Source organism: Ahaetulla prasina, chromosome 3 (genome assembly GCF_028640845.1).
Source record: "Ahaetulla prasina isolate Xishuangbanna chromosome 3, ASM2864084v1, whole genome shotgun sequence".
NCBI classification, from domain to species: Eukaryota; Metazoa; Chordata; class Lepidosauria; order Squamata; family Colubridae; genus Ahaetulla; species Ahaetulla prasina.
The window spans coordinates 231,592,187-231,606,753 of record NC_080541.1 but is presented as its reverse complement, the minus strand read 5'-3'; the positions used below and the strand labels follow the sequence as shown (position 1 = coordinate 231,606,753).

The window sequence follows — 14,567 nt, the reverse complement described above, 5'->3', positions numbered from 1 at the left end:
TCCCTAGGGACTCAGGGCGGTTCACAGGCAATTAAAAATACATATAAATACAAGTTAAAATGACAGTTAAAAAACTTATTCTATAGCCCATTATTAAAAAACAATATAAAAAATAAAAACCCGTTTAAAACCAATAAATTTAAAATCTAATCCAGTCCCGCGCAGATAAATAAATATGTTTTGAGCTCGCGACGAAAGGTTCGGAGGTCCGGAAGTTGACGCAGTCCTGGAGGGAGTTCGTTCCAGAGGGTGGGAGCCCCCACTTTCTGCCAATGGGTGCATTGCTGCAACTTCGCATTATTCCCAGCTTCAGAAGTGACCATCAATTGTGTTGTAAATGTTGTACCTTGATGAACGTATCTTTTCTTTTATGTACACTGAGAGCATATGCACCAAGACAAATTCCTTGTGTGTCCAATCACACTTGGCCAATAAAATTCTATTCTATTCTATTCTATTCTATTCTATTCTATTCTATGGTGAAGACCGCAGGCGCACAAGCGGGGATCCCCGGGACTTCTTGGACCCACCTGCTTTCCTCTGCCTGCTTTCCTGGCTATCCTCCCAAAACCTCAGTCCCGTTGGCCGCCTTGCAGATCTGGAGTCACCCCACGCATTTCAATGACACCGTAGTTAAGACGGATGCGCAGTGTTTGCTACTTCTCTAGAGACCCTTTCCCCACTTTTAAAAATGTTGTTGGACCCCAAAAGGGGTCATTTGCATGACCGTGTTAAAAACTGACACATTCTCTACTCCAGATTGTTTGGTGCTATTTTAACTTTCTCTTGTTTTTCAACGTAGTCTTATTTTGTGCCCTGAGAAGGTCGCCCACCTCCCTTGAGAAACACTGGCGAGGCCGTTCCCAAAGGCGCAAGCTCCTTTCCTGCACCAGCCAGCCCTGGGGATCTGGAAGCGCATTTGGGATCCTTGTGGGGTCATGAACCCCGCTCTGAGGGTGCCCACGGCAATCCCGCCGCCCTTCTAGGCTGCCCCTCCGCCGGGCATGCCAGAGAGCCTCTCCCGCCCTGCTCGAGACCTGGAAGGCGCCCATCCTACAGGCGCCTCTCGGCGGGGCGGCTGATGGGCCACCTTGCGAGGGGGAGGCACCGCTGCTCCCCTCCCTGCCCTACCATCGCTTCCCCACACCCCCGCCACAAGACCGTGAAGGCTCCAGAGCGCCGCCCCGCCAGAGCACTCTCGGGACTGCCGCTGGGGGCGCTCGAGCGCGGGAAACCTTTCGGAGCGTTCTACGTTTCCGGCCGGAGCGAAGGGCCGGAACACCGGAAGTCGTGTGCTTCTCCGCAGCCACGATGGAGGTCGGTGCCGGAGCTAAGTGGAGCCTGGAGGATCCGGACGCGGAGCCGGAGCGGACGGACTCGGAGTCGGAGGTGAGGGTCGGGCCGGGCGAGTCGGTGGGAGATTCGGGCCACCCACCGACCCTCCCCGCCTCGCCTTCTCTGCAGGAGGAGCCGGCGGCCGCAGGCCGTGGAGACTTCGCGGCGGGCTTCGCGTTCTCCGAGAAGGAAGCCGCGGCGGGAGCGGGCAGCGGGGCCTGGGCGGAGGCGCTGGGGCAGCTGAAGCGCAAGGTAGGCAACCGGGACCCGGGGCGGGGGCGGGGGCGGTGGAGGCCGCGTCACCCTCACCTCTCGGCCTTCTTGCAGCGCTGCGCCACCAGCTTGGATGAGAAGATCGCGACGGTGAGGAGGCAGCGCAGAGCTCAGGTCAGAAGCCGCTCGCAGCGTCGTCTCAGATGGGCCTCCCCTTGTGGCGCTTCCCCTCGGGAGGAGGAGGCCTGTTGGGCGCGGATGGTTGAGCAGGAATCCTTTCATCTTTCCGCAGGAGAAGGCGACCAAAGAAGGAGCAGCAAAGAGAGATTGTGGAGATACCACCCAGGAAAATGAGGCAAAGGCCGGGGATAGCGAAGAGGAAGAGGAGCTACTGTCGGAACATTCCTCAGCAGATGAGAGCGTCTTTGCAAAAGCTGGTAACTGAGGGAGGCCCCCAGGAGAGACTCCCACGTGGCTGGTCTTCAATTCAAACCTTTATTGTCAGAGTACAACATATGTACTATGAGATTGGCTGAGCCTCCCTTTGTGCACCCCCCAACACAACTCTCAGTGGAAGACAGAAAGTCCCTATCCCAGTGAATCCTCCTAACACCCAATCCTATTGCGCGTTGTGCTGGCCCCGCAAGTCAGTCGTACTATATTGTTGTGGTTATTTTTTCATTCAGGACTCTGACAGCCCATGGATAAAAACTGTTCTTCAGCCTGTTTGTGGCTGCCTATGCTTCTATATCTCTTTCCCGATGGTAGGAGAGTAAAGAAATGCTGATCAGGGTGTGAGTTGTCCTGAGGATTTTCCTCACTCTTCTAAGGCAGCGAGCCCTAGCGATGTCATCTAGTGGTATCAGGGGACAGACCACAATGTTTTTTGCTGTGCTTGCCACCCTCTATCTAGACCCGTTCCAGTCCGGCTTCCGACCCGGTTATAGCACAGAGACAGCTTTGGTCGCGTTGGTTGATGACCTCTGGAGGGCCAGGGATAGGGGTTGCTCCTCTGCCTTGGTCCTGTTAGATCTCTCCGCGGCTTTTGATACCATCGACCATGGTATCCTGCTGCGCCGGTTGGAGGGATTGGGAGTGGGGGGCACCGTATATTGGTGGTTCTCCTCCTATCTCTCTGACCGGTCGCAGACGGTGTTGACGGGGCAGAGGTCGTCCGCGAGGCGCCTTACTTGTGGGGTGCCTCAGGGGTCGATTCTCTCGCCTCTCCTGTTCAACATCTATATGAAGCCGCTGGGGGAGGTCATCAGTGGTTTCGGGGTGAGTTATCATCTGTACGCTGATGATACTCAGCTGTACTTTTCCACCCCGGACCACCCCAACGAAGCTGTCGAAGTGCTGTCCCGATGTTTGGAAGCCGTACGGGTCTGGATGGGGAGAAACAGACTCAAGCTCAATCCCTCCAAGACGGAGTGGCTGTGGATGCCGGCACCCCGGTACAGTCAGCTGCAACCGCAGCTGACTGTTGGGGGTGAATTATTGGCCCCAAAGGAGGTGGTACGCAACCTGGGCGTCCTCCTGGATGGATGGCTGTCCTTTGATGAACACCTGGCGGCCGTCTCCAGGAGGGCCTTTTACCAAGTTCGCTTGGTTTGCCAGTTGCGGCCCTTCCTTATGCCTTATGCACGGTCACTCACGCTCTGGTTACGTCTCGGTGGATTATTGCAATGCTCTCTACATGGGGCTGCCATTGAGGTGCACCCGGAGACTGCAGTTAGTCCAGAATGCGGCTGCGCGAGTAGTAATGGGAGCCACTCGTGGCTCCCATGTAACACCGCTACTACACAGTTTGCACTGGCTTCCTGTGGTCTTTCGGGTGCGCTTCAAGATTTTGGTTACCACCTTTAAAGCGCTCCATGGCTTGGGACCCGGGTACTTACGAGACCGCCTGCTGTTACCTTATGCCTCCCACCGACCCGTACGCTCCCACAGAGAGGGTCTTCTCAGGGTGCCGTCCGCCAAACAATGTCGGCTGGCGGCCCCCAGGAGTAGGGCCTTCTCTGTTGGAGCCCCGATGCTCTGGAATGAACTTCCCCCTGGCTTACGCCAAGTACCTGATCTTCGGACCTTTCGCCGTGAGCTGAAAAAACATCTATTTATCCAAGCGGGACTGGCATAATATTGTTATTAATTTTAAATTGGGTTTTTATTGCCTTAGGGTTTTTAACTTTTTAAAATTTTAATATTGGCCTTTTGCAATTTGCTTAGTTTTAAATTTTGGTTTTAAATTGTATGTATATCAACTTTTTATCTCTGGCTGTACACCGCCCTGAGTCCTTCAGGAGAAGGGCGGTATAAAAATTTAATAAATTTAATAAATAATAATGTTTTTCTATCTGTGGCTGTCAAGCCAGAATACCACACCATATGCTTGGAGAAAAGTGATCAGCTGCTTTTTGTAAGCTGAACAATTGCCAGAGATCAAGTACATATTGTAGGATAGAAAGGACAAGATCATGATGAAATAGAATTAGGAAATTTGTGGTTCAAAATATTGTGAAGACATCTTATACATTATAACATAACATAACATCAGAGTTGGAAGGGACCTTGGAGGCCTTCTAGTCCAACCCCCTGCCCAGGCAGGAAACCCTACACCATCTCAGTCAGATGGTTATCCAACATTTTCTTAAAAATTTCCAGTGTTGGAGCATTCACAACTTCTGAAGGCAAGTCGTTCCACTTATTAATTGTTCTAACTGTCAGGAAATTTCTCCTTAGTTCTAAGTTGCTTCTTTCTTTGATCAGTTTCCACCCATTGCTTCTTGTTCTACCCTCAGGTGCTTTGGAGAACAGCCCGACTCCCTCTTCTTTGTGGCAGCCCCTGAGATATTGGAACACAGCTATCATGTCTCCCCTAGTCCTTCTTTTTGTTAAACTAGACATACCCAGTTCCTGCAACCGTTCTTCATATGTTTTATCCTCCAGTCCCCTAATCATCTTTGTTGCTCTTCTCTGCACTCTTTCTAGAGTCTCAACATCTTTTTTACATTGTGGCGACCAAAACTGGATGCAATATTCCAAGTGTGGCCTTACCAAGGCATTATAAAGTGGTACTAACACTTCACGTGATCTTGATTCTAGCCCTCTGTTTATGCAGCCCAGAACTGTGTTGGCTTTTTTAGCAGCAGCTGCACACTGCTGGCTCATATCTAAATGGTTATCCACTAGGACTCCAAGATCCCTCTCACAGGTACTACTATTGAGCAAGGTACCACATATACGGTATTGGTGCATTTTGTTTTTTTGGCCTAAATGTAGAACCTTACTTTTTTCACTGTTGAATTTCATTTTGTTAGATAGCGCCCAATGTTCAAGTCTGTCAAGATCTTTCTGTAACTTGAGCCTATCTTCTGGAGTGTTGGCTATTCCTGCCAGCTTGGTGTCATCTGCAAATTTGATGAGTTCCCCATCTATCCCCTCGTCCAAGTCATTGATGAAGATGTTGAAGAGTACTGGGCCTAAAACAGAGCCTTGGGGTACTCCACTGCATACTTCCCTCCATGTGGATGTAGTTCCGTTGAGGACTACACGTTGAGTGCGATTGGTCAGCCAGTTACGAATCCATCTGGTGGTGGTGCTGTCTAACCCACATTTTTCTACTTTATCTAGTAGTAGGTTATGGTCTACTTTATCAAATGCTTTACTGAAATCCAAGTAAATTATATCGACAGCATTCCTCTGGTCTACTAATTTTGTCATTTTGTCAAAGAATGCGATAAGATTAGTCTGGCATGATCTGTTTTGACAAACCCATGTTGGCTTTTGGTTATTACTTTGTTTGCTTCTAGGTGTTCGGTGATTCGTTGCTTGATTATCTTTTCCAGAATCTTCCCGGTATTGAGGTCAGACTGATAGGTCTGTAGTTTCCTGGATCTGTTTTTTCCTTTTTGAAGATGGGAACTACATCAGCTCTTTTCCAGTCCTCTGGCAGCTCCCTGTGCTCCAGGATCTTTGAAAGATATAGTTCAGTGGTTCTGAGATCACGTCTGCCAGTTCCTTCAGAACCTTGGGGTGTAATCCATCCGGTCCTGGTGATTTGAACTCGTCTAGGGTAGACAGGTGTTCACTTACCATTTTCTTCCCTATTTTAACTTGTGTTTCTAATCTGTTTTTGTAGTGCTGTTTTGATAGGTTGGATTGTTTTTCCTTTTGTGTAAAGACAGATGCAAAATATGAGTTAAGTAGATCTGCTTTCTCCCTGTTGCTTGTCATCTTCTTGCCACTTTCTCCCAGCAATGGGCCAATTGTTTCCTTGACTTTTTTCTTGTTTTTAACATGTTGGAAGAAGCTTTTTTTGTTATTTTTTACTTTTGTCACTAGCCTTTGTTCATTGTGAGCCTTAGCTTTCCTCACTTCATCTTTACAGGCTCGGGCTATTTGCTGATATTCTGCTTTAATTATTTGCCCCTCTTTCCACTTTTTATATTTGTCCTTTTTGTCTTTCAATTTGTCAGATAGTTCTTTATGCATCCATGCTGGTTTCTTTTGAGATCTACTATCTTTCTTCTTCATTGGTATTGTGTTAGACTGTGCTTTTATAATCTCACTTTTCAAAATTTCCCAAGCTTCTTGAGTTGTTTTCCCCCTGAGGATTCTCATCCATTGAATCCTTCTCAAGCTCTCTCTAAGTTTATTGAAATTAGCTCTCTTAAAGTCCAAGACTCTAGTTTGACTTTGTTCTACTACTTGTATTTGCTTAATGTCGAATTCCAATATTGCGTGGTCACTTGCCCCCAAGGTTCCTGTAGCTTCAACACCTTCTATCATTTCATCTCTGTTAGTGAGAATTAAGTCCAATATGGCTGATCCCCTTGTCGCCTTCTCTATTTTTTGGGAAACAAAGTTGTCTGCTAGGTTTGTTAGGAACCTGTTGGATCTTCCACTTGGTGCAGAGTTTGTTTCCCAGTTGATGTCAGGGTAGTTAAAATCCCCCATTACTACTGTGATGTGCTTCCTACATACCTTAGTTAGCTGACTAGCAAAAAGTTCATCTACTTCCTCTGTTTGGTTGGGTGGCCTATAGTATAGACCTATGGCAATATCGTTTTTCACCCCTTTTATATTGACCCAAATACATTCAAGATGATTTTCATCATTGTTGTGCTCTATTTCTGTAGAGATATAGTTATTTCTTATATATAGTGCAACTCCACCTCCTCTTTTATTTGGTCTATTTCTTTTAAATAATTTATATCCCTCTAGCTGTATGTTCCATTTGTCAGTTTCATCCCACCAAGTTTCCGTAATGGCAACAATATCATATCTACCCTCATTTACTTGGATTTCTAATTCACCCTGTTTATTCCTCATACTCTGTGCATTGGTGTATAGACATTTGAGTCCATTTGGATTGATCTTGTGTTTACTGTCTACATAACCTGTGTTGACTGCCCCTACTTTCTTGCCACCTGTTTGGTTTATGTTTATTTGGTTTATTTTTGAAGCCATAATGAGTTATTTGTTTAGGCATTGCATAATGCATAAGCGTTAGCTTAAACTAAATCTGGATTTAACACAAAGATAATCTGCTAGTACTTGGTATTATTTCATAAACTTAGATGGTAGATTAATTATATGATCAATACCTCAATTTCATTTGTTGTGTACAAAATTGCTCTTATATTTTGTATTGTTTACACAGCAATTGCTTTTTCTGTAGATACTCTAAAGCTGAAGCAGCGGTGGAAACAGAAGCACGGTGAAAAGGAGGTGAGCATTAGTGGGGTGAAATCGGACTAAGTTGGAGGGTCTGTCTAATCCAACCTTTGCTCTGTGCAGCCTCTCAGGTAGATAGCCATTGGCCTTTTTTTTCATATCACAAATTGGTAATAGAAGAGGATGAATGGGATGAGTTTATGCACTAATTCATCACAAATTGGCTTGGTTTTGAGCTATTGTGCATGTGCTTGATCATTGTGACTTTTTTATAGCTTTAGTGTTGCACATATGCCAGACCACTGTGATTTGATTGCAAAGAATAGTTAAAATAAACATTGTACAAAGTAGGGCTACTAACAGAGATCTAGTTCTGTGTAATATGGTTGGATGTTCGCATTCTTGTTTTTTCCACCTGCCTGATTTTTAGGAAGCCACACAGTTTTTTCAAGAAGATGCTTCGCAGTACGATGATAGTTTGTCCTTCCAAGACATGAACCTCTCTCGACCCTTGCTGAAGGTATCCTTTTGAAATGTGGGATTGAGGTGCCTGGTATCTTGTATGAATAAAGCCTTTGAGGTGTGGTGTCCAAAGAGCCAGCATTGGGATATGGTGCTTGCTGCAAAAAAGTCCACTAGCAGCAGAGAAAAGATGGCTGCTTGGAATAGAGTGAAGGTCTGGGTCCCTCCAGGCCTTCCAGCAGAATAAATCAGTAAAGTGGAATAGGTTGAAATGGCTATTTTTCAGCCACCTTCCTCTTGGGCAGAGTGCATTCTTCCTATAGAAATGGGAAATATTAAAAGACGTATATGTTTAACACGATGGCCCTGCTTAAGAATGAAATGATCTAACCAGATCTCTACCAGGCCTGCTTCAGACATTTGCATACTGACCTGCGTCTCTGTCTGTTCTCAGGCCATAACCGCTTTGGGCTTCAAGCAGCCTACCCCGATCCAGAAGGCCTGCATCCCTGTAGGACTGTTGGGGAAAGACCTGTGTGCGTGTGCAGCCACAGGAACAGGTATGTTGTGCCTAGCCGGTGATGGGAATGGGTTTGAAACGACTTCTGGCCTCCTGTGAATCTTAACCTTTTTGCCTGCCTTTTAGGAAAGACTGCAGCCTTCATCCTTCCTGTCCTGGAGCGTCTGATCTACAAACCTCGGCAGGCCCCCGTCAGTCGGGTGTTAGTGCTGGTCCCAACCCGGGAGCTGGGCATCCAGGTGCACTCTGTTACAAAGCAGCTGGCTCAGTTCAGCAGCATCACTGTGTGCCTGGCAGTGGGTGAGTGACCCAGCTTTGGGCATTTCCATGGGCAGTTCACTGATCTGCTTGTTGTTTGGGAATTGTTGGGCTGCCCATCGTTTGCGTTGTTGTAGGTGGCTTGGACCTCAAGACCCAGGAGGCAGCCCTGCGCTCCGGCCCCGACATTCTCATTGCCACTCCTGGCCGCCTCATTGACCATCTGCACAATTGTCCCTCCTTCCACCTGGGCAGCATTGAGGTCCTCATTCTGGATGAAGCCGATCGGTGAGAGGATGGCTTAATTCTCTGGGGCTAAGATTTGGGGCAGGCTCTTCTCTAGCCCTCTTAAGCCTCTTGGCCTGAGCTTTGTATGGTGCGCCAGGGAGAGGGCTGTCCAGACCATTGTCTCTTGTTCCCCTTGCATGTCAGGATGTTGGATGAGTATTTTGAGGAGCAGATGAAAGAGATCATTCGAATGTGTGCTCGACATCGCCAGACCATGCTCTTTTCTGCAACCATGACGGATGAGGTACCGCAGGCGCCTGGTGTGGAGGAGGGCAAACAGAGAGAAGTGGGGTGTCCAGTGGGGGGATGAGAACCCCTCGCCTTACCTGACAGGGCTTGTTATGTCCTCCTCGCCTCCGTCCGAATGATGGCTTAATTAGCCGGCTCTTATCAGCTCTGGCAGCAAAAGAGCCAGCGTCTGCCAAGAGCCCTCGTTAGCTGCCAAGACGCTGGTGAGTCACAACCTTCAGCTCTAGTAAATCTGTAGATTTGCCTGATACAAAGAGACACACCAGCTCTTGCTGCCTTCTATATCCTGTGGGGTGTGGCTCCATGACTCAGCACTTCCTAGGCCTGCCCCTCCCCTGCTTCTGTTGTTCCCTTCTCTCCTGCCTACGAAACCTGGGATTGAGCCAAGCCTGATTGCTGTCGGCTAGGTCTGCAGGTGTGGCGGGGTGGGTGGGGGGGTGGAAGAGTCGGGAAGGAGGCCTCGTTATCTCTTTCACTTGGTCTGCTTCTGGCTCCTGGAGCTGATCCAGGGAGGCCGGTGCTTCCGAGGTAAGTCCTGACGGCCCTTCCCCCTCACTGTCTAAGTCACTTTCTGGCAGCAAGTCCAGCTCCAAGTTTCTTTCTGGCAGCGGGCCCGGCTCCAAGGCACTTTCGGGCATGGGGCCAGGTTCGGGGGCGGGAGCCACAACAGGGCTGCTGTGGAACAGCAGGGGGAGACCTTGTTCTTGTCACATCTGGAGGAGAGCCTTTGGGGCGCTATTTCTGGGAAGGGATCAAGCCTGGGGAACCCTCCTTTCCCTTTGTCAGGTCAAGGATTTGGCTTCCGTTTCTTTGAAAAACCCTGTCCGGATCTTTGTGAACAGCAATACAGAAGTGGCCCCCTTTCTGCGCCAGGAGTTCATCCGCATCCGGCCCAGCCGTGAGGGGGACAGGGAAGCCATTGTGGCAGGTGGGCTGCTGCTGGTGGAGGAAGAGGCCTCTGGTGGCGGGTTCAAGAGAGGGAGCCGGCAGTGATGAGTCTCCCCCTGCTCTCCAGCTCTGCTCACTCGGACGTTCCCAGACCACGTGATGCTCTTCACCCAGACCAAAAAGCAGGCCCACCGCCTGCATATCCTCCTTGGCCTGATGGCTCTCCGTGTTGGGGAGCTGCACGGCAACCTTTCCCAGGCCCAGCGGTTGGAAGCTCTCCGGTAGGCAGAAGTGGGGGAGCATGTGGCCGGGGAGAGTTGTGTTGGGACTGGGCCGACCTTTTCAGAGGCTTCTTTCTTTGCAGGCAATTCAAGGACGAGCAGATTGACGTTCTGGTGGCCACAGATGTTGCTGCCCGAGGCCTCGATATCGAAGGCGTCAAAACAGTAAGGTCCCTGCTGTTCAGCCCTCCCCCCCCAGCCCCCTTTTCCCCACAGGGCAGATGCTCTTTGCTGCTTCCTCTGTATTTGCAGGTGATCAACTTCACCATGCCCAACACCACCAAACACTATGTCCACCGGGTGGGGCGTACAGCTCGGGCAGGGCGCGTGGGCCGCTCTGTTTCCTTAGTGGGCGAGGAAGAGCGCAAGATGCTGAAGGAGATCGTCAAGGCTGCCAAGGCCCCCGTGAAGGCCAGGATTCTCCCCCAGGGTAACGGCCGTGGGGAGGGTTGGGAGGGCGGGTTAGACCATCACTTTGCCATGAGGGACTTGATGGCGGCAGCAGCCTTTCTGTGCCCCACAGATGTGATTCTGCGCTTCCGGGAGAAGATTGAGAAGCTGGAGCCAGATGTGTATGCTGTGCTGCGCTTGGAGCGGGAAGAGCGGGAGTTGCAGTGCTCGGAGGCCCAGGTGGGCAGAGTTCTTTGCCCACCGAGTGAGTGGGGAAAGAGGGGGGTGCTAGTCTCATTTTCCAGTCGGGGTTTCTCCAGAGGACTTAACTTAGGAGAAATTCACTGCACTCTTAAGAGCGGAGACATCAACATCTGGGTGACACCAAGTCTATGCAGAGAATGACTGCATTTCAGCACCCGCAGGATCTGTCTGTCAGTGAAGCGGCTGTCTTAGCTGCTTCACTGGGGGATGAGTAACATCTTTCCTTTCTTCCATCCCCCACTCGCCAAGGGCAAACAAATCTGGTCCCACAGCTGCTCTGCTTCTTTGGTGAAGATCTTGTCTCCTGAGGCCGGGTTCAGGCTCTGACCTCCTCTGCTCTCCTTCCAGATCAACACTGCCAAGCGGAAGTTGGACAGCGGTTCCCAGCAAGCAGCCGGAGGCACTCCCCGCAGCTGGTTCCAGAGCCAGGAGGAGAGGAAGAAGGAGAAGCGTAAGGGTTGGCTCTGGGAAAGGGCTTGGATATAAACCTCCAGGCCTGGCCCTGACACACACACACACCCCGCTCCACTTGCTCCCCTCCCAGTTGCCAAGGCTCTTCAGGAGTTTGACCTGGCGCTTCGAGGCAAGAAGAAGAGAACAAAGTTTGTGAGGGATTCTCAGAAGAAGGTTCAGCCAACGGTGAGCTTGGAGGGGGAGGGAGGGAGGCTAGCGCTTGGGCCCCTGTCCCTGTCCCAGGAAGCCGTGCAAGCGTCTCTCTCATCGGCAGCCAGAGGAACGTTCCCAGTTTGAGATCTTGAAGGCCCAGATGTATGCCGAGCGGCTGTCCAAGAGGAACCGCCGGCCCAAGCGAGCCCGGGCCATGCCGGAGGAAACATCGCTGGTAGAAATGAAGGCTGGTGAGAAGAAAACCTCTCTTTCCTTTCCCTAGTTCTGAGTCCGGGGGGGAGAAGGGGGGGACTTATATAACCTGGCTTCTTGGATTTTCTCTCCCCTGAAAGGACCCAAGCAGCAGCGCAAGAAGGCCACATCGGTGTTTGACGTGGAGCTCACCAGCACCAACAAGAAAGCCCTCAAGCAGTATCGAGCGGGGTGAGTATTGCTGTCCTGGCCTTGCAATTCCCTCCCTTCAGTGGGGAGTTTAGGGGGCTCTGGCTGGATGATGCTTCTCCCCCAGTGTCTGGGCCTAGAAGCGCAGTCTGGTGGGTCGGGAAAGGGCCTGGCTGGGAGCCCATGAGAGGAAGCCCAGGGTGGGGAAGTGAAGACAAAAGCCCAGAAGGCGGCAACAGAGGGAATTGTGCCCAGGGGGAAGCTTCACTTACAAGCCTCATCTCCCGCTTCCCCAAAGACACCGGGTGGTTCAGAGGAAAAGTCCCCCTTGTTCCCTTAAGGTTCTACTGAAGGCAATGCTCTTTTCCTCTCCAGACCTTCCTTTGAAGACCGCAAGCGTCTGGGCTTCCCAGATAGAAGGAAAGGAGGAAAATTTAAAACCAAGTCCAGGTAAGGCTCCCGTACACCCAGTCTTCCTTCCTGGATTCTTTCCTGGTTCTGAGACGTTGCTTGTTCTTTATACAGATACAGGCGGAAGTGAGTGCACCTGTGAGCCTCTATGCAGCAGCCCCTGTGGAATTCGGGATCCCTTCACATTCGTTCTCCCTGCAGCAGCCTAGCAGTTGGAAACAAGCAGTGGCTGCTTTAGGACTTGGCTGAAGAACTGGACCTTGGGAGAGATGTCAGTTGGGTCTCCCTCCTGCTTCTCTGAAACTTCTGAGGAAGACCTTGAGACCAAATAAACCAACTATGTTGTTGGCTCATCTGCCTTGCTATGGAGCCCAAGGGTTTTGTGTGATCTTTACCTAACAGCTATTAAAGGAAGCTGAAAATTCCGAGAACTGAAAGGCAACCTAAAAAGTTTGTTGTTGTTGTTAGTTGCGAAGTCATGTCCGACCCATCGCGACCCCATGGACAACGTTCCTCCAGGCCTTCCTGCCCTCTACCATCCTCTGGAGTCCATTTAAGCTCACGCCTACTGCTTCAGTGACTCCATCCAGCCACCTCATTCTCTATCATCCACTTCTTCTTTTGCCCTCAATCTTTCCCAGCATTAGGCTCTTCTCCAGTGAGTCCTTCCTTCTCATTAGGCGGCCAAAGTATTTGAGCTTCATCTTCAGGATCTGGCCTTCTAAAGAGCAGTCAGGGTTGATCTCCTCTAGGACTGACTTGTTTGTTCACCTTGCAGTCCAAGGGACTCGCAGGAGTCTTCTCCAGCACCAGACTTCAAAGGCCTCAATTCTTTGGTGCTCAGCCTTTCTTATGGTCCAAGTTTCACAGCCATACATTGCACTAAAAGGTAGCTCTTACTAATAGTAATAATGAGGTATTTTAGTAAAATCAGCAGGGGGAAGCTTAGAAGTGCTCTTAGGGTGAGGAGCATTGTCCTTATCCTTGCTCTTGATGGGTCCTGGCATTGGAGCCATACCATTGCCCTCGGATTACTGTGCCTGACTGGTTTGCAGCTCATTGCAAACCAGAGAACCTCCTGGGACAAGTTGCTTAGGATTCCTGAGGTCCTTCCCGCCTTAATGGAGCAGCTGGTGCTTTGGGCATTCACACTCCTTGAGTCCCCAGGATCAAGGCTGTGGTTGGGATGGAGCTGCTTTCATCACTAGAGCTGCCACTTTGGGCAGAGGTCTCTGTATTTGCCTGCCCAAAGAGCAGGGGGCCATCTCCCATCCCCAGCTCAGTCATAGTCCTCTTTGTATTGTCTAAGGGTGTGGCCTGCTGCCACGCTATAGAACCGGGCATAGTCCCACAAGCCCATATGGCGCAAAAGCAGACAACCAGCTGCTACTGTCGGTTGCTGGAAATGTAATTCAGGCTGGAGCATTTACTGACATGCCAAAGATTGGGGTGAATTCCATAGGACTCTTCACCTGATTTTATTGCAAGCCAAAGATGTCAGTCTTCTTAGCTATTCCTTCAGTACTTGGAATTGATCAAGAATCGTGAACTTTCCAACTATGGTAGCATTCCAAAATATTGTTAATGGGAAAGATAAATCCACTTAATTGTGAAATGTTCAATGATTGATGTAGGTTGCTTCTTAAATGCTGCGGCTTATAGAACAGCTAAGCAAGATAGGCTTTTGAGGAATTGGATCAGCGGGAGGGGCATTTGGCTCAGTTTAATTTCCCAGGGTTTATGGGGAATGTGTTCCTCTGCCGTGAGCTCTATAGCCAGTGTGGAACGTGCAGGGGAACAGCTGGAGGATTGTGCACTGGCCATTGTTGGCCCAGGAAATATCAGAGCTTGCGGGCTGCGCTTAGATTTTATTTCCTGTGACAGAACCTAAAGGCTGAGTTGTAAAGAAACCTTGTGTTCTGTCCCTCCCCCCCAACCACAACCAAGAAGACACACGAGGTGACTATAACTGTCAGCAATTTATTCCTACGACAGATACCAGTTTTGGCAACAAACCTGCGATTGCCTGCCAAGTTCTCTTATCTCCTCAGAAGCCAGTGTAACTGCAGTTCGTCGCTAGAGCAACCAAGAGTTCAGAAATAAACAGAAATCCAGAAGCCAAATTCTTAGTCTCGAAATATTGCAGCCAAAGTTTCCAAGAGTCAGTTTTTGTCCGTCACAAGAAGCTATAGAGCAGCCCCTCCTGCTTTTATACCCTGTGGGGTGTGGCTCCATGATTCAGCACTCTCTAGGCCTGCCCCACCCCTTCTTTTGTTGTTCCCGCCTCTCCTTTCTGTGATGCCTGGGATTTAACCAGGACTGAT

The 14,567-nt window shown here is 49.8% G+C and overlaps 1 protein-coding gene across 3 annotated transcripts; it reads left to right on the top strand.

Moving 5' to 3' along the window:
* The first annotated feature begins 748 nt into the window (after positions 1 to 748).
* On the top strand, positions 749 to 12,696 carry DDX27 (DEAD-box helicase 27). 3 transcript variants are annotated; one of them, XM_058176213.1, is made up of 20 exons: positions 758 to 1,587; positions 1,663 to 1,722; positions 1,841 to 1,985; positions 7,229 to 7,278; positions 7,655 to 7,744; positions 8,141 to 8,246; positions 8,333 to 8,506; positions 8,602 to 8,752; positions 8,897 to 8,996; positions 9,788 to 9,929; positions 10,017 to 10,170; positions 10,254 to 10,335; positions 10,423 to 10,600; positions 10,694 to 10,800; positions 11,173 to 11,275; positions 11,369 to 11,463; positions 11,552 to 11,681; positions 11,784 to 11,874; positions 12,208 to 12,282; positions 12,358 to 12,696. In XM_058176213.1, the coding sequence occupies exons 1-20, from the start codon at positions 1,312 to 1,314 to the stop codon at positions 12,371 to 12,373; spliced, it is 2,325 nt and encodes a 774-aa protein (XP_058032196.1). In that variant the 5' UTR covers positions 758 to 1,311; the 3' UTR covers positions 12,374 to 12,696. The 3 variants fall into 3 exon arrangements, with proteins under 3 accessions (XP_058032197.1, XP_058032195.1, XP_058032196.1); XM_058176212.1 differs by having other exon boundaries at positions 754 to 1,587; positions 10,254 to 10,600; XM_058176214.1 differs by lacking the exon at positions 7,655 to 7,744 and having other exon boundaries at positions 749 to 1,587; positions 10,254 to 10,600.
* Positions 12,697 to 14,567: the final 1,871 nt, after the last annotated feature.